Source organism: Brassica napus, chromosome A10 (genome assembly GCF_020379485.1).
Source record: "Brassica napus cultivar Da-Ae chromosome A10, Da-Ae, whole genome shotgun sequence".
Lineage (NCBI taxonomy): Eukaryota > Viridiplantae > Streptophyta > Magnoliopsida > Brassicales > Brassicaceae > Brassica > Brassica napus.
In genome coordinates, this window is record NC_063443.1 from 6,006,040 (window position 1) to 6,032,280 (window position 26,241).

Sequence of the window (26,241 nt, forward strand, 5' to 3'; positions counted from 1 at the left end):
TAAACTAAGTAACAAACCAAGTAGCTAAAAATTAAAATGAACTTGATACTTGACTTGTACTTGCGAGTAATAAAATCCGCTTACTTGTTACTCGACTTTATTGGAGCAAATACTTGTTTTTTCACACCAGAGTCAAGTAGTGAGTACAAACCGAGTATCAAGCATTTTGTGCCCAGCTCTAGGTACAAGTGATAAGGAATAAAGAGGTAAAGAAAGAGCTTCTTTTGCTTTTCATTCTCTTCTCCCTTTTGATGTAACCATTTTGGAATGATACTGACGTTTTTACTGCTGAGGTAGAAAGTCCTGTAAGAGCTCTGTATAGTATTAATGGCAAATGGCTTATTGCAGCCTTATGTATCAAGTACATTACAATGGAATACAATCATTGACTGTTATGATTCTAATTTTTTATGAGCCTTCTGAATCTTTTCTTGATTGATAACAAAAGCGCAGGTCCTAGAACTGGCCATGTCGAGACTATAGCAATGTAAGCTAATAGCCATACCGATTTCCTGCTGTATCTTGAAAGCTGATCCACTCTATTCATTAAAGGACCGATTAAACTGTTATAACCTTGACGAGTGTTGTCTTTATGTAGATGATAACTTGTCTTTCCAATTTGAGCACTATCCTCTTCTTCTGCATTAGCTCTTGTTGTCTCCACTTCACTTGGTGCTGCTGCTGCAACAAGCCCGTCTTCTCCAGTTTCCACAATATATGGTCCCTGATCAATCGAAGATTCCAATGGTTCCGGGATGATCTGCGTCTGAAAATATAATATGATGAATATCTTGAAAGAGGCTGAGTGTGGATCATGTCATGCTAATGAACTAAAAGTAAATTCCCTTGTACCTTTTGTCTTCGGTCTGCATAAGGGCTGGAGAGAAGCACTTCAAAATATTCTTGCACGGCCCTAACCCACCTATACATAACAGTTTTACACATTTTATCTTCCCTCCTAAGGAAAGAAGTCTTTGTAGATAGAGTGTGAGATAATTACGCAGAATGATTAATTACCACATGCTTGATGCTGTAATTCCTTCATAATAAGCAAGATGACCACCATGAGTTGTGGTTGCCAGAACTATGTTTTTGTTTCCCCTGCAACAGTTGAGATCTTGGAACATAAGTTTCATTACACATGCAACAGAAATACACAACCAAGAAACTCATCAGTTTTCTCCTAGAATGCCCAATGTCGCTCGCTTACTAATTTAGCCACACTGACGGAACAGAAAAACTCCGTTTTTTCCAGAATTCACCAACTCAATTTGGCAACAGTAATCTTGTCAAATCTTATCCAAGAGCAAAACCAAATCTGAATAACTTCTAGGGCCCAATCCCCCAAATACTATGATATCTTCACATGCAGTTAATTAAAGTCCATTGTACTAATTGTTCCCTCTTAACTATTTTCTGAATGAATCCTTTAAACGACTTATCAGTGACCCTAAGTGAAGGAGAACCAGAGGAATGATGCCTCTTAATAGTGATGACAGAGTAAAAGCAAATAGATTCTTACCTACATTCATCCCAGGGAATAGCTTCCCTAGTACAAACTGGATCATCCAAAGCACTGATGCAAAGGAGCGGAACACCGACATTTCCCACAAACTGCGCACTGCTCGAATGTCTATAGTATGCATCAGTTGTCTGCAAGAAAGATTGGATGTTCTACTGGTTAAGTGGAAGGAGATGATATATAAACAAAGAATACCTAGAAATATGCAACGAAAACTGTACCTCGAATTTGGCTACAAGTCTGGTGGCGTAGTTGTCAAACTCTCGAACAGAACGCGACTTAAAACAACAAGACACAAAAAGGAACGAATCTTTTCAGTCAATTAACTTGATTAGGTCATATAAATCAAATATCAAATAATCTACCTTCTTAATGCCTTCCCAATCGGCTATCCGAGAAATGATGGAGTGGTGCCTGCGGGTACAACCATGTGCAATGAACAATAAAGACAAGACTAAAGAGAGATGAAGGTAGGTACACGACAAGAATATTTAGACATACAGTTGTGCATAGCCTTGCAGACCAACAGTAAGAACTCTGTCATAGAGTTTTTGCACGAGTTTGCGGTTGATGAATCGATCACATATCTGCAGAAAATATTAATTTTAAACAGTAAGGCATGGTAGAGCAAGAACTCGTAGAGTGGAGGAATATTACAAGACAAAATTTATATATAAGAATGAACCCAAAAATAGAAAGTGAAATGAAGAGAAACATCAACAAAAGCGAGTAGGTAAAGAAACCCAACCATGTTTTTCAGAAGTACTAAAGTGACCCAATGATAATGATTTGAAACAGAAATAATATTCGTGAAATAAAGAGAGAAGTTATTTTCAGTATCACAAAATGTCAGTTACTGACCAAAAGATCCCAAGGAGAGCACACAGCTGTAGCTCCAACAAGAGGTGTATCAGTGCCATCTTCCCCAAGATATTTTACCTGGATGAGGTTGCAATTAAAAGAGTAAGGATACCCAAACGTTAAGCCAATAAGAACAAACAATGGTCGTTGCAAGTAAAGAGGCAAAATACCAGGACGTTGGCACCGATGCTTGTTCCAACAGCAAACAAAGGAGCCTCTGGGAACTGAGAATGTATGTGATCAATTACTTTCCGAAGATCTTCTGTCCATCCAGCATTGTAGACGCAGTCAGACTGGTTAATGATTCGAAGATTCAGTCAGTCAATCATATGTTTCCCAATCCACAAGCATAATTAAAACCGTTTAATAATGTAAAGCATATGACATGTTTCTTCCAGCATATGACATGTTTGTTCAATACGAACTTGATTGCAAGATTGTTGGTCACATAGAGAAAAGAGTATGATCATGAATATCATGAGGAACTTGTGAATCGAGTTAATCAATACCCATACCCACAAATATTACCTAGATACAAGAAAAAGAAGAATCAAAATAAATACAAAGAAACTCACAGTTAAAGAAATGCCTCCAAGACCACGGTGGTTGCTCACAACAACATTCCATCCTTCCTTTGCCAGTCTAAAGGCAAGATGTTTAATATACTATGAAAAAATAATTAAAAAAAAAAAGGTTTCAAGTAAGCAAAAGCAACCCATTAAAGAAGAATGTAGAGAGGAAAAGTAAAACAAGATTACAGCAGCAGTAGAATCACTAGTGAGGCCTGGAACCACAATAGCAATTGGAGTCCTATCATTTCCTGGAGTTGACCCGTTGACCACTTGAGATATGCCTTCCACGACTGTGCATGATTAAAAAAATTGCTCAAGGCAGAAAGAGCTAAGAGGGAATCAAAATCTCGAAACAGCACAATGTACCATCAGAATGCATTAACCAGTCCAAAGCAATAGTGCCACCATCTGTTGCTTGAAAGAGATTTCTGACACAACACAGGGAAAAAAAATGTAATAAGGAACACACATTAACAAGATGTGGACAAGCAAAAGCGCTCACCGCTTATAGCAGAAAGGAGGTGAGTTTCCGAAAAGGCTAAGAAAGGCTGTCTGAAGATGAGGGCTTGAAAGCCAGATGGTAGGAAAGTAGCTACAAAATCGAAATGTACATAAGAAAGAGGCGTTTCTACCAACGTTGAGTTGGTCTAATAGTAAAGGGGTTGCGGCTGTAACTTCCGCCACTCACGGTGGGAGAGACTATTTTACAATGTTTGGGTTCTAGGCAAAGAGGTGAAAACACTTTTTCTTTACACACAAAAAAAAAAAAGAGGCGTTTCTTTTTTTCCTTTCGAAGATTGGATAAAGACGAAGATTACCGTCCGTGAAGGAGGCGACACTTGGAGACGATAAACTGGCACAAGTCGGAGTTGGGATTGAAGGTGAGCGAAATAGGATCTGATCTGGGGAAATGAATCTCGAGGAACAAGTAGAGGAAGAGTAAGATTGCCAAGAAGAGGAAGAAGAGATAGTGAAAGAATGGGATGAGACAGAGAGATTTGAAGAGGATGAGGTAAGGAGAGACCAATTCCTCCTCTGTGATTGTACAGTTCATTGTGGGAATCAAAAGCGATGACTTTTTCTTTCTTATGTTGCAGAAAAGTGGGAGATCTGATTATTACACCCAATGTGTTAGTGTGTGGAGGAGACGAACGACTTTTGTTTGAACTTTGCGGATCGTCTCTTTTTCCATATGGCTCTCAAATTAGCAAAATTTTCTAATATATTATCCATTTTATTTGGACACTAATCTTAATTGGCCCTCATGACATTTTTTTTTTTTGTTACAACCCAAAATAATCTATATGGCTTTTCTTGCATTCCATAGTCACTCAAAGACCATATAGATTATTTTAGATAGGAAAGAGAGTAGGAAGAACAACGGTTAGATGTCGTCTAGACAAAGCTATTGGAAATGAAAACTGGCATGAAAAATTTTCTCATTCTACTGTAAAATATATGAGATTATAGGGTTCATCGTTCGGTCCTAGCAGACATTCTCACTAAACGACAGAGGAAATCGAAAAGATATTCAAATTTGACAAATGGTGGCTGGATAATGAAGAATTGCGGTAAGTCTTTTTTGATAGATGGAAATCTCCGGATCTTCCTTCAGACACAAATATATAAAACATATTTCGAGTTGTTGTAGAGCTCTAAGCCAGTGGAGAAGAGAGCACAATTTGAATACAGGAAAACTAGTGGAAAAACTCAAAGAGAAGATGGAGGAACTGCACTCGAATGATGATGCTAAGATGTAGGAGATAGTAGCAGTTGTGAAAAAATAATCTGATTCTTTTAAGGCAGAGGAGATGTTCTCGAAGTAAAAAAGTCAAATTTTTTGGATGAGAGAAGGAAATAGTAATATAAAATTTTTTCATGCTTTGACGAACAAGGAAGAGCAAAGAATAAAATCACACAGCTTCTTGATGCAAATGGAAATGTTATTAGGATGAGGAAGGATTATTAGCCATTGCTACTACTTATTTTAGACAAATCTTCGAGTCCTCTAACCCAGAAGATATAGATGACGTGTTGTTTGAGGTATCCACGATGATTAGTGAGTCAAATAACGAAGATCTTACAGCTCTGGTCACTGAATGGAAGGTCAAATTAGCACTTTTTGCTATATATCCAGAGAAGGATTCACGGCCGGATGGGATGACAACTTTTTTTTACCAAAAATTATGGGATATTGTAAATAAGGATTTAACTCTTATGGTTAATCAATTCATTATTGATAGGTCGATGGCGAGTGGACTGAATGATACAAATATTTGTCTAATCCCGAAGACAAATAAGCCTAATGTGATGTCTCAGTTTCGGCCCATTAGCTTGTGAAATGTAAGCTACAAGATAATCTCTAAGGTCTTATACCATAGATTAAATAAAATCTTACCTGGCAAAATTTCAGAAACCCAATCTACCTTTGTTGCTGGAAGACAAATTTCAGACAATATTATGATTGCCCAGAAAATATTCCATGCTCTTAGAACTAAACCAAGCGGACGTAATAAAAGGATGGCCATTAAGACAGATATGAGTAAAGCATATAATAGGATATAGTGGTCGTTCATCGAAGCAGTCATGCAAAAAATAGGATTTTCATATACTTGGATTACCTTGATATTATGATGTATCACCTCGGTTAAATACAAGGTGCTTATGAATGGGCAACCCAGGGGGAATATTATTCTAGAAAGAGGTTTACGTCAAGGAGATCCTTTGTCTCCTTTCGTCTTTATTCTATGCACGGAAGCGCTTGTTAGTCTTCTTAATCATGCAGAGAACAAATGGAAGATAACGCAGATGCGTGCTACATGCTCTTGTCCCTCGGTATCTCACCTTATCTTTGGTGATGATAACTTTTTTTCTTGTAAGGTCTGGTTTTTCTACTTTATGGACTTAAGGTACTTTGTATTTTCCATAACTCATATTGTTTATATGAAATACTGAAATTTTTAATCTAAACATTCTAATGTATTTTTTGTTCATATGAACATAGTATAAATATCAATATGTAACATCGAATCTTTCATATTAACCACATACATGTAACATAAGTATTATATAGTTGTAAATATGTAATTATCAATTTAATATTAATTTTAATGCCTGTACATGCGTGCGGACGGTCCACCTAGTTTAATCTATATCAAGACTATACTAAAAGGAGGATAACAAGAGCAAAGAGAGTGTCCACGTCTGCTAAAAAAATCATCCAATCAGATGATTTCACTTGACACATCATACTACATTTATATATTTCATGCGACATCTTCTAAGTGGGCTGTTTATACTTTAAAAAAACCCATATCAGCCCATGGTCACTAAATCTCTTTGGTATGAAAGCGTAAAGTCCCGACCCTTCTCCTTCGTTTCATAGACGAATTTCTCTGTAAATTTTCGTTTGGAGAGTAACGTACTAACACAACTAAGCTATTCTTCTCCCTTTTGTATTTTTGCCTTCCTTCTCTTTATATATGTCTCTTGAAATATCTCTTCACCTACTCACGCTTCCGTTTCTCACATCTACAATTGTGATCTATCTCACGTCTCTCTTCCTCATGTAAGCAATCCTTTCTTGATCAGATTCTATTTCTCCTCTTCTTCCATTTTTTTTTGTTGAAAAACATACAGAAAGAAAGATTGCGGGTTACAAATCCGGATTTGATTGACTATGTGATCTGATAAAAAAGGGTTTCTTATCTTTAACGTCATTGCCATCTGTGTTTCATTGTAGTTGTAGATTGTTTTCATTTCTTTCGTTATATTTGGTATGCGATTGGCAAGTCTTTAACCAGAAATCTTTTTCGCTCTGGTTTTCTAGAAAGAGTGAGGATGAAGAAGGTGAAGGTGTGAATATCAGTGGTTACTTCATCATGCTCGCGTTCACGTTCATTATCATTTCAGTCCTCGCACTTCCATTTTTTTAGTTGTTGTGTCTCACTGCAGGTAAGTTACGTTAGACTGACTTTTGTGACTATCATTATGGTGTCGTTAAACCTCTTGACAAGTAATGACCATTACGGTAAAATCCATTCATATTCCCATTTATTTTTGTCATGCTCTCTAATGGACTTGAAATTTACAGAGTCCAGTGGAGTCAAGACTCAAAACATGCTTAATACTATGAGTCAGATTTGTTCTGGAACAAACAGTAATATGGTAGTTAAGTTTGTCTTTAACATGCCATATTTTTACTCTATTCTGCCTTTTGAAGGCTGTACCAACAGTATACACAGATGTAAGTTGACCCACAATTCAATCAAATCAGGTAATGGCGATGCCCTTAAATATTGAACCTTATAATCTAACAATTCTCTTCCTTTTCATAGTAAGAGTAGTTGGCACAGCTCTCAGTGACCAAACATGTTAAGAGCTCGGAAGCAGGTCAGCTCTCATCAAGGAAAATGATTACGTTTATATAGTTCTGATATGGATTTCTCTGTTTTACAAAAGCTATATATAATCAGTAAATTCAGAGCCAGAGTCTTGCCATTTCCATACATGTTTAGTTTTGTTTTCAAAACTTTTACCAAATTTTATTCATAGATTCTAACATGGCCATGTATGTAGGCTAAGTAGCAGGTTTACAAGGCGTCTTCTATGGAGAATGTGTCCTTCGCGAGCTTAGGAGAGGTTGTCCAGATATTGTATTTCCCATGGGGTTATACAAATTCTAAAACCGTAGATAGTGTTATGATACTTAATGTCTCTGTTGCAGACAAACAATTATCTTTCTCAGCTTGAGGGAACCACTGAGGTCTTGGTCTCACTCCCATTTTGTTTCCAGTACAAAAAAAAAGAACATGATTACTTCTATATTATATATCTCAATGTTTGGAATTTAAATAGTAAAGATTGGAATAATTCAGCTTATTTTCTTTAGCTCGAGCGTATAAAGTCACATTTCTTATGATTACTGAAGCAGGAGCGATCCCTGTTTTGGTGAACCCTTTAACCTCATAGGAATTCTGATCCAGTACTTGCTTCATCAGCCTCTCTATATGAAAACAACATATGGCTGATATTGTTTTCTGGTGCAGTCACTTCAATATCTCAAGTCCTTAAAGCTGGAACATGGAAGCAAGAGTAAACGCAGACATGTGGATGAAGCTTTCAAACGATTTACATCAGACATGTGGATGAAGCTCTCAAACGTCAGACATGTGGATGAAGCTCTCAAACGATTTACATCTATTTGGATCCAACTGCTGCGGAAACGTTTGTATCAAAGAAAGTTTATCCTGTAGAAAAGGTACTATATGGTTAAACAGTGTACTCTCTTCTTATATTCTAAGCTAAAAGTTCAGAATCTAATTTTAGTGGTTTATCTTTGTTTTATGCAGTCATGGTGGGCAAGGTTTAACAACTACTCAGTTGAAACAGTATGATCTCTTTCATGTTGATCATACAAGGTATGTTGCTAACTTGAGCTTTTCATATTTTTGTGAGAAACCAATGGAGTATGAAAAGATATTAATCAATCCCTAACACTTAATAATCAACTTGACTATCTCCCTCTCTTTCCGTAACCAACTCAAATCACTTTCTTATAAAACCCCTAACTTATTATACTCCAAAACAAAACATCATCCATTACTGTTACCTCTCTGTAGAAACTTGGAAATCAAAAAAAATATGTAATTAAAAGAATGTTTCTTTGGCTGGTTATTGTCTTCATGATTTCAGCTTCTGTCTTTTCCCATGAATTCAGACTCCATTGGTTTGTTCCAACAGCAAATGCTTCTACAAGTCTCACTGATTGTGTTTCTAATAAACGGTTTCAAGCCGGAGACACCAGTTGTATAAGTATACACCTAAACCCCAATAAAGTTTTCACTTCAATTTTTAAAAAAATCTTTGTGAGTTTTGTTTGTTCTTTTTTTGGTTCTCTGCAGTTTAAAGGATTAAGTACAAAAAAGATTCATTTATGTAAGATAAAACTCATGGAAAGAGAGATTCAGTGAATACAAAAAAGAAAGAAATGCTGCTGGGTTGGGTTGAAGACATGTTCCAAGAATGTACACCAAACTGGGATCGGGAATCTTTGTTTATAGAATTCGACTTTGTTAATAGGATATTACGTGGAAGCGAAGAACCATGAGATACTAAAGTATTGTGATTTAGCAGAATCAGCATCCTAATATTAATTTTTTCAAACTTAAATTAATATTGCTAAGTGTATGGTATTTTGTTTATTTATGAATGAATATTATTCTGATTGTCACTGATGCTTTGAAATTGAGAGCTAGAAGAAAGCAGAGAGGCAGAGCTAGAGAGAATTGTGAGGCTGAAGAAAGCAAAGGCAGACATTATCCAGCTAAAAGCTAACGAAGAAAAGCGGAGGCTGATTGGTGGGTTATTTGTAAGGACGTGGACAATATTCGAACGCTATATGCAGAGCTGTTTTCATTACTTGATTTTCTAACGCTACCATCAGTTTATTCTTACCTTCATCACCTTATCTCTTAAGAGTTGCACATATTTTTTATTTCTTTCTCTAGAGAAACAGATACTTATCATTCATTTGTTCCTAATATTGATCACTCTCTTCTGTTTTTCTTTGTTTCAGGTATGTGCAGGTTGCAGAGTTTAAACACCTCTGTGTTAAGCTAACACCAAAGAATGCATACTTATGCCTTTTGTAAGCCATGACAGAACTCTCAAGCTTCCAAAAGAATATGATACTACAACCACTTGGTGTTTGTGCACCAGTATTGGAAGGATCCTAGGTCAGTCTTATATGCATGTTCCAATGGCATTGTGCAGCGGTAGCACAAAGTACATGGTAATCCAATGAGAGCCAAATGCTGTCATTCGAGGGAAGAAGGTAACATGACTGATTCTGATGAATCTTTTGCCTTTTTTGGGTAAAAATCTTTTGCCTTTTTGTTCCAAGGCAGTTGTTTTTAATAAATTAGTGCTACTTTTTGCTTTACATTATTGGGGTTTGGTAATGTTTTAGTCAAGAAGACCACCTAACTTTTGGTCTTTTCTGTGACAAACCAATGACTTCTGGACAATGCAATATGGTTCTAACTTTTAGGGAGGCTTGGTGACTACCTGATTGAATCAGGGCTCCGAAACTCAAGCTGCTGCTATGTTCATGTCACCAATATTTTCTTACCTTCTATCATGCGATGGATCTCGGGATTGTATGATTCTAAAGCAGTCTGGTATTGTCTTCATTTGTGTCAAGTTGATAATTTTAATTCATGGCAGTGTCGTACCATAGTTTTTATAGAGTTTATGATTAGTTCTAGAGATTAATCTTTATGTGGTGTGTTAAAAAAAAATACTTTTGTTAATCCTAATGTGTAATTGATTCACAAGATCAAAGGCACATGTAAATTACATTACAAGTTTACAACTAACAAGTAATATATGTACATCGATTCTACTGAAGGAAGAAAAACAAAATCTTTCTTTTTTGATCAAAATGAAAAACAAAATCTTCAATGTACCAATTTCTAGACAGAACCATTGAAAAAGAATCTTACCTTTTTCCAACTATTGTTCCATACTTACATTTACGCTGAAAGTACGTCAAAATATGCAAAAATTATATGCACAACAATAAAGTAGATAATTAAAGTAAAAATGTTTAACCTAATAAAAGTTTTAGAACATTAGTTAGAAATTTAGTCTACAAAATTTACCTATTTATAAAGTATTGTTAACTATAAATATAATTATATAGATTTTTTTTTCTTTAGATTACACAAGTTTCTATAACAAAACATAACAACAAATGAGTTCAGTTTTGTTCTTTTAACCCACTAATCTATAATCGGAGAGACCTAAATTTTGAAATTAGTTTTTAAAAAATTAACTTTTTTTTATAAAAACTAATTTATAACTAAAAATAATAAGAAACAAATTAATAAGATATAATCCGCGCGTAGCGCGGATAAAAGATCTAGTATATATAAAATTGTTTGCCTCTCTCCTAGGCCATCCAGCTGGAAACTCGCTCTCTAAGGAGTTGACACGTGTCCGCTTTTACTTATACACACCGTATCACTTAAATTTTAATAGATCCGTGTTGGACTTTAGGTTTGTTACTCGGCTTCAGTTTAATTGGGAGAAAGAGGTCGGGCACATGTCATACAGTTTGTTGATTACATTTGAGGAGGGGGGTTCTGAACTACGAATCCACGCATGCGATACTTTTTTTTTTCTTTCAAGTTCTGTTTCCCAATTCGAATTGTCATTTCCTGTTGCAAGCTTTTAATACTTTTTTATTTATATTTACAATTTCTTCGCTCTAATTTAAGGATTATTACTTTCATAGCAGTTTTATTTTAATATTAATGGATTATGATTAAAACAACCTCAAACATTAGCAATATCTCAAAACCATGTTCAAAATAATTTAGTTATCTAGGCTACTCCAAATACAATTAGATCTTATTTTTAAAGATCAAAAATCAACATTATGACATATCATGCATACCACGTCAACTTATATTGTAAAAGAAATATTTTCCATATATACATACCGCTACATACTAAAATTATGTAGAATCAATATAGATCTTATTATAAATATACGACACATCATATATAACGATACATATTATGTTAGTATAATTATTCAGTGAATAAAAAATTTGATTATCTTTATTCATATTGAAAATATAGTGAACCTTCAAATATTTCAATTATTTACTTTGATTCCCATTTACCAAGATACATATACGAATTCCTAATAGTAAGAATACGTAAAACCAAAAAAAAAATGGACTTAACAAGAGAACCATGATTCCATATACGTTAGGTGTAAGATATTGGTTTTTCCCACTAACATTTATTCTTTAAAGATTAAGTCTACCGTTACGTTGTGTATTAACTAGGTGCTGAGACCCGCGCAAGCGCGGAGCTGGTTACTTTGGATATCGATGGGGCGGTATGATTTACGGGATGTTGGTGTTGTTTAAGATTTGTGCAAATTAAAGAATAAAATTTATCGGAAGTAAGACAACAAAATTGATCCTAGCTTTTGACGATTAATTCAAGTTAGAGACATCTCCTAAAACGGAAGGAAAATTCAAAAAGTATAATTAAGGTAAAATATAGAGAATGTAAAAAAGGTCTAAATATAAAACAGAGAGCGTGGAACAGCGGAAAGGGAAAGAGAAGAAGATGAAGAAGCTTACGTCAGGTATATGAAATTAAAAAGATAGATATTGTGACAGCGCATCACCAACTTATTTGGGGGTTCATATCAAGTTATCAACTCTGTATATATCCGTTGTTTGAATAAATACTCAAAGTTTCAAACTACTTGCATTACAAAATTATTTTATTTTTTCAAAATACACATTATTTGCTAGTACTTGTTAGGGAGCTCAAGCACCGTAGTAGCATATATTAAAGCTACACTAATCTTCATCGCTAAGATCACACATTGTCTACATCCTCAACGTTAGGATATTCCAAGTAACACTTCTCCTCGTCTTCCTCGTCACGGGTTCCATCTTCATCTTGTAAACTCCAAGTAACTATCTTCCAAAACGCAGCACTCCACTTCTCTTCCCTCTTCAGGCTTAGCGGTGGTCTGTGACAAAATCCAGCCGTTGGATTGAAACAGAACTCTTATATTGGCTTTGTGGTTCATAAGAGTTTCAAGAATGGTGAAACTGGAAGCATTGTGGTGAATGGCTCCCCTTCTAAGGAGATCTGTCCCCTGTGTGAAATAGTTTAACAAAACATAAAGATTAAAATAGTTTAACAAAACATAAACGAAGGTTGACGTTTTTACATTATGAAAAAGTAATTGTGGGTTTAAAATGTTTGGGCTCAAATTACGTTGGGCTCTATGTCTAAAACATGATTTGAACTTAAAAACTGAAAATAAATAAAAAAATGTTAGGTTATCTTTCTTTTTTTTTTCTCCGTCGTCGGGACAGCATCACCTATGGGATCCCTGACATGATTAGAGCTTAAGTTTGTGAGATTGGGGAGCGATAATAGTGTGATGCGTTATTGAAGAGGAGTTTACTTACATCAGTTAGGCTTCGTCCGCATCATTCCATTGTCATTGGTCCTCGGGTGCTTCGTCGTCGGTCCTCGGGTGCTTCGTCGTCGTCGGAATCTGCAAAAGAAAATGTTTTAATTTGTTAAGTAAGATGTCTTTTATTTTATTTTAGATTCGGTTGCTAAAAACATAATTCATTCAGTTTTCCTGTTTTGTTTGGAGATTGCAGGGATGAAACCGTAGATCACAAAATCCTGTAAGAAAAACAGAGAAAAATCATTAGTTGTTCATAAAAAAACCCATAGACAAAACCAAAACAAAAAGATGAAGACACGTTTCATATATGAACAAAGAATAAGCAAAGCAGAGTTAAGTGATAAAAAAATAAGTTAGAAACAATCATCACCAGTTCATCAAGGAGGAGAATGGTGATGCCCATAAACTCTCCATTCTTGTTAATGTTCCTGGAATCCTAGAATCGGATGAGCCGACCAACAATGGACTGAGTGGACCTTCCAAGGCGGAGAGAGTTGAAGGTGGAGTAGGGAACGGCGGCTGAAGCGGCTGGAGCAGCTGGATAAGTCATTTTCGTGATGGATGTAAGAAAGTAAAGCGATCGGAAAACTGAGAAAGAAAAGTTTGAGACAAGATGGAGCTTTTACCTCGAGGGATTCTATATATATGAGAGCTCTGAAGGCGTTAGAGGAGAAACTAAGCGTTTGGTAGGCGCAAAATGTGCGTAGAGCCTTAAAGATCGACCATAATAGTTGATTGCCGGAAGGGGAATCGCAAGCGACGACGAAGGAGATGGTGAATATGGCGGCTTTCCTAATCTTCTTAGCTTTGTCCGTATCACCACTTTGGGCAGATACAAAGCCTAATAAACAGAAAATCAATAAGCCCAAAGCCCACTTTTGTTGAAGTCCATTCGTTACCCATCAATTAAAAAAAAAAAGAGGTGGGGTCCACAATGTTATATTAGTTTCCGACCTTTATAATATATATTAGTTTCGACCATCAATGTACAAAGTATCCTTTAGTGCAATGGTATAGTTGTGGATGTTTATATCTCAATAACCCGGGTTTGAACCACATATTTGACATTTTTTTCACACTTTTAAAAAGTAGGACCCACAGACTGCTGATGTGTCGCATCAGGAGGAGAGAAACTCTCCTATTATATAATAGATTATAACATAAATATACACAGTAAGTCATCAGTATATATATGTATATATATATACATTCTGATAATTATAAATTGACTTATGGCTTTGAAAAACTTATTTTTCTTATATCCACGATAATAAATAAATTATGTATTCCGATTAAAAAAAATAGCGTTAATACTTCTGAAGTCAGACAAAAACTAAAAATAAAAAGACGCTATATGAAATCAGGGCATATATATTATGATCTACAAATGAAGTTTCTATAACTGCTAATTACTACTTTCGTCATCCATCTTAACCAAATAAAAAAATTAATAATTAAAGATAATTAGTTCACACACTAACGTATGAAATCATGATCAATACACTCTTAAATTCACCATTAACAGTTATAATGACAATAAGCACCCAGTATATCAAAAGGCATGAACAATTCTATTAATATCTTGATGCATGCCATCACTATATAAATCAACTTCCATTTGCTAACATTATCATCCATACACAAAACAAAACAAGAATCATGTCTGAGCATGTGATTATCAAAAATCGCAAACCTAAAAAATCAAAGCGTCACACCCCTCTCCTGTCAAGATTGAGCCGTGCAAGAGAGTACACCATCGCCGACGTCCGCCGATGTATTCGTTCCCAGCCATACGAGGTTACAGACAAAGAGTGCAGAAACATTTTCAGACATGCGCGTTTGAGGGGCCTCGCCAACCATCCACTGCGAACTCTACCTTCTTACACAGATGAGATGAAGTCTTGCCTTGGGTATGGCAATCGTGAGGCACATTACATAGAAGGAGTAAACCATCTCTTTGCTTTACATGATCGTACCAAAGGAATGAGGTACCTCAAGATCTGAGCAACAAAAAACTATAAGAAACGTATCTGTACGCAACACTTAAGCTACTCGCAGGTGACCATGTTGAAGGGATGAATCTTCTAGACGTTCATAAATGGAGAAGCAACACATATGTGGTTGATAAGCTGTGGAAGCAAGTTAAGAGGTTGTTGCATGAAGTTCCAATGTGGTTGATAAAGAACAGCTTCTATGGCACGAACATGATTCTTATAATGCCACCAAGAGCTTGCGAACTCAACAAACTCGAGAACAGATGCAGTAAGTGCTTCTATTATAAAGAGATGGCGAAGTTTATGGAGTTAGTGCACCGTTGCTAACAACTTTCCTAAATTCATCCTTTCTTAGTATTTCCATTTCAATGAATGTTTCAATTACTATTGTTTTTTTTTTTTCCTTTTTCCTGCATTGTATGCATTGTTTCATGTTTACTTTAAATAAATTCTGATAGCTGCTAATTCCATATCTATTAAACTATATTCTAATCCTGCTATGCACATTTAATTATTCATATTAAAATGCTACAATATCATAAAAGTTAATCTTACATTTACATAATAACATAATTATCAGTAATTCAAAGCTTGTGGCACAAGTTAATAGTTCAGCCATTTGGGCTACTAATAATCCATAATAATAAAACAATGACTCTCGGGCTTAGAATATTAACAATACATTTACCGTTCGGAAGTAAACGGAAGTTATAGTTTCATCATGATGTATACTAATCCCCTAGACAGATAAAAGAGACCATCAGTACAGTATTTTGTTAGAAACACAATATTAAACTTGGCCTTAATTACCCAAAATACAAGTTTAGAAATCATATATTAAAGTTAGCGTGCTCCACTGTCCATGCACGAAAGTATGGAATTCAACCTTTAGGTATTTCTTGCAAATTATAATCAGTACAACCAGTAAAATAATACCATTAGTATAATTAAAAATATATATTTAAAAATATAAAAAAATATATTATTATAAATATATATTTGAAAATATCAAAAATTAAATATGAGATCCCGTCCGTAGGGTGGACCGATCCTAGTATTATATAAACTAGTTAACGATGTATGACCATTGTTTTGTCCGAGTATGACAGTCTGTTCATTTATTTTGAACTAAACTCTATTCATTTTTCATCACTCGATTATAAATCGTTCCGTCAAAAAGTCTAAATATTGACCTGCGGACCCAACGTCTCTATGATTATATAAACAATCCAAAATTACATACATAAAAAATTATGATCATATATAAATCTTAAATTATATTTTATAATTATATACACTCAAACTAGGGCTGTTCAATATGGTAAAACCGAACCGTACTGAACCGAACCGAACCGAAATAGACAATATGGTTTGGTTTTGGTATATACCATATAAACCGAATGGATATAACTTTATAAAAACCGTAGGATTTGGATATGGTTTGGTATATAACCGATTAAACCGAATAAACCGAATAAAACCGATTAAAAGTAGAAACATGTAAATATGTATCTATTTTATAACGATACATGAAAATCTATTTGTTACATAAGTTAAATTTGTGTTAATAACTATTACCATAATTTTATAGTAATAAAAAACTTTAATTTGTAAAACACTTGAACTATAACTAAATAACAATACATCACAATTCAGACATCTTATTTTCTAAGTCTTTTTTTTGATCTTTTTGCCTTTTTTTTAGTCTTCACTAAATTAATATGAAAATTATAAATTTGATGGATAATAATTAATGGAAAATTTTCAATTGAAAAAGCATGAATTTAATGAACACTAAATATGGAAGAGTGGAAAAACTTTTCCTTCATGTTTTTGTTTTGTTTCATATTTTTATTTTTAAAATTTAAAGTTTTTATTTTAGTTATAGATTTGATTATTTTATTTGATGGTACAAGTATTTTTACTTTTTTGTTCATTTATTTGAACATGTAATATATTTTTAATAAATGACGGTGTTGACAATATGACTCTAAAATTCATATAATATGATCTCAAATAAAATAATTATGTTTTTTGGTATAAAACCGAATAAACCGAAAACCGACGGTATATAAACCGAACCGAAGTAAATATGGATTTAGAATGGTAGTTATATTTTACTAACCGAAATACCAAAAACCGAAAAAAACCAAACCAAAACCGAACCGATATCCGGATTGAACACCCCTAACTCAAACACTAAAACAACACAATAACATTATTTTTGGTAAGCGATATCACAAAAGAAATCACCTCTGAAAGACAATTTTGGGAAAGATATGCGAATTGTTAATAGCAACATTATGCATCCAAACTCAATGTTCTAGATTTGACAAAACCATCATCATCCTAATACAAAACATCTAAACATAGAAACAAGCATCACAGTAATGTTCGCCAACACTGTGGGTTATAGTATATAGTTGTTTTCTGGTCTCCTCACCGAATTTGCACATAAAACCAACAGAAAGTTTTTCAGGCAGGAGGGAAGTATTTGTGGAGATTAAAAGGAAGAGCATAGAACTCTTCGGTTCTTGGGTCACCCTTGAAAGTCCAGAATCTGTCCCACCAATGTTTACCTCGGTCTTTCCTGATCGAACCATCATTTTTGTGCAGTGTCGTGTCCAAAAAGTAAGCCACACATCCTCCCACAAAGGCCTTGGATGAGAAGGGTACATTGACCATGTCATTGAACCATCTTGCTCCTGTATGAACTGGACCATAGCCTTTAATGGCTGTGTGCTCGTTGAAATACTGTGGAATAGATAAGCCTAGGAAGATTGAGAAGCCCAAAATGAACAACGTCCTGAAGCTATTAAGGTTGCAGTACTGCAGCAAACTTAGTCCTCCAGCACCTGACCAACAGTGTTTTTGTGTTTAAACATAAGATATAGCAACAACCGTAAGGTAACACGGATTTGCTCCCTACTATATCTTTTACTTCTGCTGCTTATAAACTATACTTACCTACATACGCGAAGAAGAGACAGAACAAGGCCGCAACAATAGGAGCAGGTATTGATGCAAACACTGCCCCAAACTTCCCTGGATTAGATGAATACATATGAAATCAAATTAGTTACTAGTTCAATTATTGATCGATTTATTTTTTATTTTTTAAAAGACAAGCTTACCAAGAATTGAGAAGAATATCATAAATCCGGCAGATATTTGGACAACTCTTCTGCTACCGACTTTTGTAAGTGCTATAAGACCAGCATTCTCGCTGCCACACATTTGAAAACAAACACAGACACAATTTAAAATCAACTTATGACTGTCTTAGGTAATTGGAGAAAGGTAATGAGGTCTTACACAGAAACTGAAGAGCCTATGCCAGTTCCAAACAACCCTGAGATCAAAATTGCAACTCCCTAAACCAATAGTTAACATAGTTGAGACACAAAAAACGTCAGATAAGTGACCACTTGCTTTGCTTTCCCTGAGAAAGCTTATGAAGTGAGAATTTTACCTGCCAACCAACACCGCGGCTGATAACAGAAGGTGGCGGCATGGTGGCACTAGCATATCTTGAGACGGCAATAAAAGCGCCTGTTGACTGTTTTTTTTTCCCGTTAATAAACAAATTAAACCAACGAAAACAAGACAAGATTAAAACAAAGAGCAAGAAAAATTCAATGTTAAATATATGAGAATTGTGTGATGGACCTCAACAAGAGCAACAAAAGAAGCCATCATCATGGCAAAGGATTCACCGGCATCAAATAATGGTGTTCCCCATTGGAACGGCCATGGAACTCTTATCCTACACGGTGAGGTTAAAAATAAATTGGTAAGCCATACTTGAGCATCAGTCATTAAAGAACTACAGTATCCAAGCCATGTTCGGTATTATTACCATGGAGCAGCACCAATAAGCCCAGCACGATCAGTTCGGCAGCTTCTTTGAGTATCTGTTTTGTCACCATTATAGGCACCACCAATTGTAAGAAAGAAAGCATAAAGCCAAACTATCGCCACAGTAAATATGACTGCATAGCGAGCGAACACATGTTTTCCTCCCTTCATAACATGTGGCGTGTACTGCAAAAAGTATGACGAGACAGTGAAGAACAATGTGGAAACAGATGAAATTGCTGCAAGTTATGATCCGGTAACTATGATTACATGTGATATAAGTATAAGAATGATAAGCCCCGGCAGTCCAATCTCGATACACTTAGCAACCTGGCCGGAAATAAAACATTATAATATTATTCAGATAATTTTTAGTAAATACTTATTTACAGAAGAAGATGACTTACACCGGGAAAGCCTAACTCGTACAGGCCAAAACCAACTAGTCCAACCAGCGGAGCAGCGGAAAGAGGACTTAAGAACCTGGACTTAACAGAACCTCGATAACTTATCCTTGACAGACACAGTGAAACAAGATTCTGAGTCCAATGTAAGTTCAAAAACTGACCTTACAACATTACGCCAAAGGCCACTGAAGCCAAGTATAATCTGAAGAGTTGAAGCAACAATTAGAGCACCTTGTGTTGCTCGAATGATCCTCGTAAAGCGCTGATTATTCATTAAAAAAAGGTATATTAGAATAAACTAATAATCGAGCTGATAGAAAAAAAAAACACACAATAGAATAGAGAACAAGTGTGAAGCTACGAACATCAACTGGATCAGCAACGTCGTTGAATCTCCCGGAAAGCATGATTGAGATTGTAACTGGCACAAATGTATAAGATGCTCCAATAATAGCAGGCAATCTAGTTCCAAACACTGTTTGGAGCAGCGTGTTTATTCCAGCTACAAAGAGTATTGTCTGAATCAGCTTCGCCTTCTCTTCCTGCAAGAATCATACACAGAGCAATAAGAAGAGGATAATCTCCGCAACTGTTGTTTTAAGAAAAAAAGAGACTTACATTTCTACCTCCCATTTGTGGAACAAGAGCCGATGGAATCAGAACGGTTGTTCCGAGCATTACAAGGTAGTGTTGAAACCCAAGCAGAATAGCTTCAGCTAAAAAGATAAAACAACAAACTCTCAATCTCACTAATACCAAACAATAAAAGCTTAGAACCTCATTTTCAGACAGGAACTACTAAAAAAAAACATTTAACAAATCAGAAACAAATCATTAAAATTAGATCCGTTAAAAAGGGGTCATTAAGTTTTTTTATTCTCCTATGTTAACAAAAGAATAATCCTTAAAACAGATAGAAGATTCTAAAGGTAATAAGAACAATTCTTAAAGAAGAAAAAGTAAAGAATCTAATCCCTCACTTTGCAACAAAAAGTAAAAAAAAAAAAAGCAGAGCCACTTTCAGAAAAGAAAACAGAAGAATCCAATCAATCACAAAGTCTACTACGGATATACGGAGAAGTTCTGAAGAAGAAACAATATAGGAGATGCAAAGATAAACCAAACTCACGCCATGGAGGAGGGCTAGTGATGCAATAAGAGATATCTGGAAGCTGTTCTTTTGGAGGATGTGGTTGTGGCTCAGACGCTTTTGGTGCCGGAGCTGACATATTCTTAAGCTCTGCAGCGAAATTTAAAAAACACTAAACAAAACTTTCACAAAACCTGGAAACCAAATCGCAGAAGAAGCAAAAGCCACGATGTTTGTGGTTAAGGCGAAACCGAAAAAAGGAATCCAGGAAAAAGAAGTCGTTTTGAGCTAACTAAGGGACACTGTTTGAAGAGAGAGAGAGAGAGAGAGAGAGAGAGAGATTTTACGTAATTGCTGCAAAAGGGTTTCTTGATGAGGAAGAGAAGAAAGACGAGAGAGAGAGAGAGCAAAGAAGAAGAAGCTTGAGGAAGAAAGAGTGAAGAGAGAGAGACAGGTGTGCTTTGCTCAGTCTCCGGTTTTCGTTTCCTTTTATCTCCGTTACTTGTGCACCGACTGATGTAAGCACGAAAACAACCTCCTACCTGTCTTACTCTTAATTAATGTCATTAGAATTTTTGAAAATGAATGAATGAATGACACATGTGGCAACGCTGCAACACCAACTGCTCTTATATACAACAGCGTCACTAAAACCAAAAGAAGATATAAAGCAAAGATGATAGTATTGGTACTTAGGCCTGTTAAATCTGGGCCCATATAACTCGGACCCATATAACAACTCGCTCATTTATGTCTATTTAAGCACGTCTACATTTAAGTCTGATGGGCTCAGCGAACTTTTACGTGGCAGTTTGATTTAGGTGATTTAACACAAACGTGGAGTGGATTTACATCCTCTCTCAACGTCTATTAAAACAATGAATTAGATCTATTTTGTTATGAAATCCAAAATCTTTCTTCTATAAATAAGAAACTATCTCTTTATTAGAAAGGATCTATCTCTTTTCCACTTAGATCTAGAACTAGAGATGTTAAACTGGACTTATAAGAAAAGGGTTAGCCCGACCCGCATTAAAAATTTTAGCCCTAAACCCGCATTTTTCTATCCGGGCCAGAATAGGGCCGCTTATCTTTGGTACTTGGGTTTTATCAGAGTTAATTTTTTTTCACAGCAAACAGAGAAGACATGTTTGTTTCTCATCTCTCTCGTTTAGATTAGATCGCTAACAGAGATTTCATTTTCGATTCTCAGTTCTTAATACGAAATCAAAGAGCTTCTTTTGGGTTTGTTCTGAATCGAAATAAGCTTCCTCTGGGTTTCCTCTGAATCGAAATCGAAGGCGTTGAAGAAGAACACGCATTCGAAGGGTTTCCTCTGAAATCGAAATCGAAGGGTTTTGATGCTTATTTCTGGGTTTGTTCTGTGACGATTCGAAGCACTCTTTCTGGGTTCTCTTAGTTGTTAATAGTCTAAAACTGTCTCATTTGAATGTGTGACTGCAGTTTAGAGTTCACAGATTGGAGATTGGAGCTTGGAGCCTGAATGATTGTGACTAGCTTGTTTCTGTTCTGAGAACTTGTAAGTATTCTGTGAGGTACGTTCTTCTAGTTTTGTTCTGGGTTTGTTGAATCGATCTCTAGAGTTTGTGGGTTTGTTGAAATAAAGCTTTTTGAACTGATGGGTTTGTTGAGTATAGACTGTGTCATTTTCTTGTTATGAGCATCTTAGTAATTTTGCAAGCTGTTTTGGTAGTTGTATAAAGAACGCATAAATGTGTTATTTGACTTCATTGAGTGATTATGTTGTTGCAGAGTGTAGTTCGTTGAGAGCAAATGTTGGAGCCACGTGTTGGAGTTTTGAAGACTTGAAAGAGTGCAACTTAGAGTTTTTACTTTTATGCTAAACATTATACAATCAAAACTATACTAAAAGGAGCAAAAGAAGCCTTCTTACGGCATCCACGTCAGACAGGAAATACTACCAATAGGAATGCATCATTTTATCCACGTCATTTGTTAAGTCAATTGGTTTGGGCTTTAAGTGGTTTTTGTTTGTTGTTTGGGCTGTTTTAGTGTAGCCCAGTTTCTGAAATAAAGTGGTTGTGTTCTTCGCCACAAGCTGCCTCCGTCTTTCGTAGCCTTTTTTTTTCCCGTACCTTTGCGACTTCCATCTCTTCCGTTTCTCATCTCTTCGATTTCGTCTCCACCAGTAAATCACCACTAACTGAATCCTTGATTAAGCTCATTCAATGGATTCCTTTCACCTTCTTCACTGTTTTTCTATATATAAATTTCTTTTCCTATCTTATCTTCCCATCCAAGTTGAAAAGACTCTCAAAAACTCATCCCGATGGAATCCACCGGCAACTCATCCGTCTCCGGCGATCGCAAAGCCAGCAAGAAGACCGTCGCCTCCTCTGTGACTGCGAAACCAAACGGGAAGTCCCCTGTTTCGTCTACCAATCCGATGAACCCAAACACTGTTACCGCTCTGTCCTCCGCGCATGCAAACCAAGTGATGTTCTTCAGAGATGTTTCACTCGGCCCACGCGAAGCCGAGTTGAGGTTTCGTCTGATTCACTTATGGGAGGCTCGAAATATATACACGAAAACCCTGCTTGGACAAGAGATGCTCCTTATCGACGAAGAGGTTTGTCAACGTGTTTAGATTCCCTCTCTATTTTTGTCTTGAATCGAGTTTTTGATTTAATATTAGTCGTTTAGATATATTCTCCGAGTCTTACTTTCAGTAGATCTTATTAATTTTTATTTGTGTTTCTGAATTTATATTTGTCTATTATATTAGTTCCTCCGAGTGATATTCTTGGTCTTGCTTCTGAATTTATATTTGTTAATTAGATGGGTTTCTCTGAGTGTTATTATTGGTTTCTCCGAGTGTTATTTTTTTTTTCAGTAGATTAGATTGGTTCCTATGTCTGCTCTATATATGTCGCTCTAAATATGTATGCTTAAGTTTTCAAAGTGATCTGACGTATTCTTTGATTTGTATTAATCGAAAATTTGATCTGATGTATTGTTTGATTCAAATTAATCGAAGATTTCAATTTATTTTCAGGGAACTGTTATTCAAGGTTTTGTTCCAGCCGGTCGAGTAGGGACATTTGATCTGGTAGCTGGTTCCGTCTATAAGCTCCGCAATTTTTTCGGATCCAGGAACAAAGCTCAGTTCTCGGTTGCTGATCATATCGCCATTGTCTCATTCAGTTGGAATTCTGATTTATCTGTTCTTGAGAACCCTCCGGTTCTGATTCCAGAAGACAGGTTCAGGTTCCACAGCTTCGAGGAGTTTATGGCCAACTGTGATTCCAAGGGTGATCTTTACGGTAAGTCATGTTGAACTATGGTTGATTTTTATGCCTGCATTTTTAGTTTATAATTTATCACCTCCAATGATTATTATTCCATTGAGTTTTGTTAACTATTTAGAGTATTATTCTGTTGATTTTTGTTGACTGTTTGATTATTCTATCTCAGATTATGTTGGCCACATGAGGCTGGTGAATGGGCAGACTCTCACTGACCATACTGTTCTTGACGAAGTTGCCATAGCTGAGAAGCGGCATCTATGTGTTCATGTTCAGACACATGAGTAAGTTTTTTCATTTGTTAGTTGTTTTCGTTGTGTGTTATATTTAACACGTAATGTTTACATATGTAGCGGACCAGTGATGAAGCTAATATCTATGGGATAATGCTGCATCTGAGTTTTGCCAGAAATTTAAATCGTATGGAAGGACCCCACACGTTCTTTTGGCCACCACAGTGAACCCTAAGCATCTTGGAGGTTAGCATTTTTATAATAAAATTTCATGCTCATATGCGTAAATTAGCTATCATTAATCGTACAGTTTTGATTAACAGGAACTCTTTGTCTCACTTTTATGTCATCATCTCGAGTGTTCATGGATGACGATGTTCAGCCTAGCAAGGATTACTTTGAATGGTAGGCATTTGTGTTCATCTTTTTAGTATAGTTTTGATATTCAAGCGTCTGCATGTGTAACAATTTTTGGGCTTCCGCCTTTTCTCAGGTTGAGCTCCAACACAGGTATTGCTAATATGATTGCTGCTGAGGTAGTCACAAAGCCTGAGCCAGTGACTCTTGAGGAGCTATTCTCCTACATTAAGCAGGAAGCTTCTAAGGTCAAGAGTTGTTTTGTTGTTATCATTCGTTTCTGTGTGCTTGGGTACTTATGAATTTTGTTTTATTTTCCACAATGAAGGTTGCTTGGTTTGAATGCACAGCAACTATAGATGATGTTGTTCAGGGTTCTTCTTGGTATTATGTTTCTTGCGGTGGATGTAATAGTAAGGCAGTTAAAGGCCCTACTTCTCTGATGTGCAACAACAAGAAGTGTGAGAAGAGTGAAGTCACATGCGTGCCTCAGTAAGTGTTGTAGTCATAGTTTCATCTACTTTTTGTCACTACTAATAGCTAATCTTCTTTCGTTGCAGGTACCTCACGAAGATTTCTGTTTATGATAAGAGTGAACAAGCAGCTTTTGTCATCCTTGGTAATGCCGGCAAGGAGTTTACTGGGAAACATGCAGCAGAATTGGTTGCTAATTTCTTTGAGGTAATGTTGGACCTGTCTATGAATAGCATATAATTTTGTATTATAGCAAATTAGTTGGAACATCACCTATTCATGCATTTAGTAAAGGTTGTATTATTTGAACTCACGTATGTTTTTACATGATTGATAGTCTAATGAGGGAGCAGGAGCAGGAGCTGACCATTGCGTTCCGGTTCTGCAAGCTTTACTTGATACAATAGGGCAGACACGGAAGTTCATCGTGAAAGTGTCGGACCATAACTTGAAAGGCAAGACTCAGACCATAACTGTCACAAAGATACTCCCACTAGAAGCTCCACTTCCAGCAACGTCCGATGATATTCCTACGACTGTGGGTGATGGATCTGCTTCTTCCAACGGCTTTGGAGATCCTGCGGGTGATAGGGCTAGAAAAGCTGCTGATAGTCTTGAGTCAGATGATGCCAAGCGTTTCAGGAGTGGCTGATATAGCTTCAGCATATCTTCCTACTGTTTTTACGTTTCTATAAAGACTTTGCCTTCTTTCAATTTCAATCTTCAGACTTTTGACTTTTTATGTTTAAGTTATTTTGATACAATTTTCGTTATATGGTTTTTACTTATCCCTTTAAGCATCTACTTATCATAATATGATCTTTTTTATGTTTTTTTCCTATCATTTTAGGCAGTTCACGTTAGAAACATACGATTAGGAATGTTGATAACTTACAATTTTCCTTGAACTTGGGGACAAACATCCGAGAATGTAATAATCTATTAGTTGTAACCGTATAAGCTTCACTTACTGATGTGAGGATTGTATTTTCATGTCCCAAGTTATTTCCATGTTTTTTTGTGTTTTTTTATTAAGTAGCAATTAAAAGGATGATATACGGCTGATTTTAGTATCCACGAGTTGAATATATTTATATCAGATTATTTTTGAGAATGTCTATTTACCATATTTGTAAAATCATTGCTTTAGTAAAAGGCAAGTATTCACAAAAATCAAGCCCTTCTTCTTCTCTCTACAAAAATGCTAATATGCCTTCTCTAAAACACAAAAAAAAGACCTGCACGTTTTTCCGAGACCCATAACTGTTCACGCAACCAGATCTCTCCATCTTCTTAAAAGTGTTAAGTTTTTTAAATCACCTAACCCTCTCCATAAGAAGTTCCATATTCTAAGATGTTTATGTCTTATTGATCGCATACTAAGGTTTGAATCTTGGGAGAAATGGGGAAACCACCTTCGACAAGCAATCTGGACACATGAGGTAAGACAAATAATTATTTAGCTGTTTCAAAATAATGATTTTACATATTTAGTCTGATTGACTAAGGATGCTAGACTAATTATGCTACGTACTTCTATATCTGCGTAAGAACAAAATTACACT

The 26,241-nt window shown here is 35.8% G+C and overlaps 3 protein-coding genes and 1 long non-coding RNA gene across 24 annotated transcripts; 2 read left to right on the forward strand and 2 right to left on the reverse strand.

Moving 5' to 3' along the window:
• Positions 1-299: 299 nt before the first annotated feature.
• On the reverse strand, positions 300-4,155 carry LOC106366755 (phospholipase ABHD3). Its single transcript, XM_013806415.3, has 14 exons — positions 3,774-4,155; positions 3,458-3,547; positions 3,322-3,383; positions 3,142-3,245; positions 2,959-3,048; positions 2,554-2,676; positions 2,384-2,461; positions 2,024-2,109; positions 1,888-1,936; positions 1,744-1,800; positions 1,523-1,653; positions 1,018-1,101; positions 853-922; positions 300-766 (listed from the first exon to the last, which is right to left on the reverse strand). Exons 1-14 carry the CDS (start codon positions 4,007-4,009, stop codon positions 401-403), a joined length of 1,626 nt encoding a protein of 541 aa, XP_013661869.2. The 5' UTR covers positions 4,010-4,155; the 3' UTR covers positions 300-400.
• Positions 4,156-6,114: 1,959 nt separating this feature from the next.
• LOC125579125 lies at positions 6,115-10,358 on the forward strand. 20 transcript variants are annotated; one of them, XR_007317071.1, is made up of 7 exons: positions 6,115-6,523; positions 6,785-7,347; positions 7,534-7,905; positions 8,004-8,215; positions 8,307-8,375; positions 8,650-8,769; positions 9,213-10,358. It is a non-coding gene; the product is annotated as an uncharacterized LOC125579125 (long non-coding RNA). The 20 variants fall into 20 exon arrangements; XR_007317088.1 differs by having other exon boundaries at positions 7,534-7,596; positions 7,682-8,215; XR_007317087.1 differs by having other exon boundaries at positions 6,785-7,201; positions 7,293-7,347; positions 7,534-8,215.
• Positions 10,359-17,170: 6,812 nt separating this feature from the next.
• LOC106366752 (nucleobase-ascorbate transporter 5-like) lies at positions 17,171-20,930 on the reverse strand. 2 transcript variants are annotated; one of them, XM_013806413.3, is made up of 14 exons: positions 20,673-20,930; positions 20,365-20,475; positions 19,854-19,951; positions 19,601-19,777; positions 19,397-19,497; positions 19,236-19,311; positions 19,099-19,158; positions 18,830-19,014; positions 18,640-18,736; positions 18,443-18,529; positions 18,286-18,344; positions 18,105-18,196; positions 17,938-18,015; positions 17,171-17,825 (listed from the first exon to the last, which is right to left on the reverse strand). In XM_013806413.3, exons 2-14 carry the CDS (start codon positions 20,462-20,464, stop codon positions 17,446-17,448), a joined length of 1,590 nt encoding a protein of 529 aa, XP_013661867.2. In that variant the 5' UTR covers positions 20,465-20,475; positions 20,673-20,930; the 3' UTR covers positions 17,171-17,445. The 2 variants fall into 2 exon arrangements, with proteins under 2 accessions (XP_013661867.2, XP_048598680.1); XM_048742723.1 differs by having other exon boundaries at positions 20,365-20,924.
• Positions 20,931-22,636: 1,706 nt separating this feature from the next.
• LOC111201360 lies at positions 22,637-24,698 on the forward strand. The gene is made up of 7 exons (XM_048742111.1): positions 22,637-22,936; positions 23,363-23,630; positions 23,782-23,896; positions 24,042-24,091; positions 24,169-24,250; positions 24,339-24,450; positions 24,531-24,698. The coding sequence occupies exons 1-7, from the start codon at positions 22,637-22,639 to the stop codon at positions 24,696-24,698; spliced, it is 1,095 nt and encodes a 364-aa protein (XP_048598068.1).
• Positions 24,699-26,241: the final 1,543 nt, after the last annotated feature.

Coding starts and splice junctions, on each gene's coding strand:
- LOC106366755 (XM_013806415.3), bottom strand. CDS start 4,009: ATGAACTGTACAATCACAGAGGAGGAATTGGTCTCTCCTTACCTCATC. Junction 3,049..3,141: donor CTAGTGATTCTACTGCTGCT/GTAATCTTGTTT, acceptor ATTTTTTCATAG/TATATTAAACATCTTGCCTT. Junction 1,102..1,522: donor ATTCCCTGGGATGAATGTAG/GTAAGAATCTAT, acceptor CAACTGTTGCAG/GGGAAACAAAAACATAGTTC.
- LOC111201360 (XM_048742111.1), top strand. CDS start 22,637: ATGGAATCCACCGGCAACTCATCCGTCTCCGGCGATCGCAAAGCCAGC. Junction 23,631..23,781: donor TTCCAAGGGTGATCTTTACG/GTAAGTCATGTT, acceptor ATTCTATCTCAG/ATTATGTTGGCCACATGAGG. Junction 24,451..24,530: donor TTAAGCAGGAAGCTTCTAAG/GTCAAGAGTTGT, acceptor TCCACAATGAAG/GTTGCTTGGTTTGAATGCAC.
- LOC106366752 (XM_013806413.3), bottom strand. CDS start 20,464: ATGTCAGCTCCGGCACCAAAAGCGTCTGAGCCACAACCACATCCTCCA. Junction 19,952..20,364: donor CACTAGCCCTCCTCCATGGC/GTGAGTTTGGTT, acceptor TTATCTTTTTAG/CTGAAGCTATTCTGCTTGGG. Junction 18,737..18,829: donor CTTATTGGTGCTGCTCCATG/GTAATAATACCG, acceptor CTCACCGTGTAG/GATAAGAGTTCCATGGCCGT.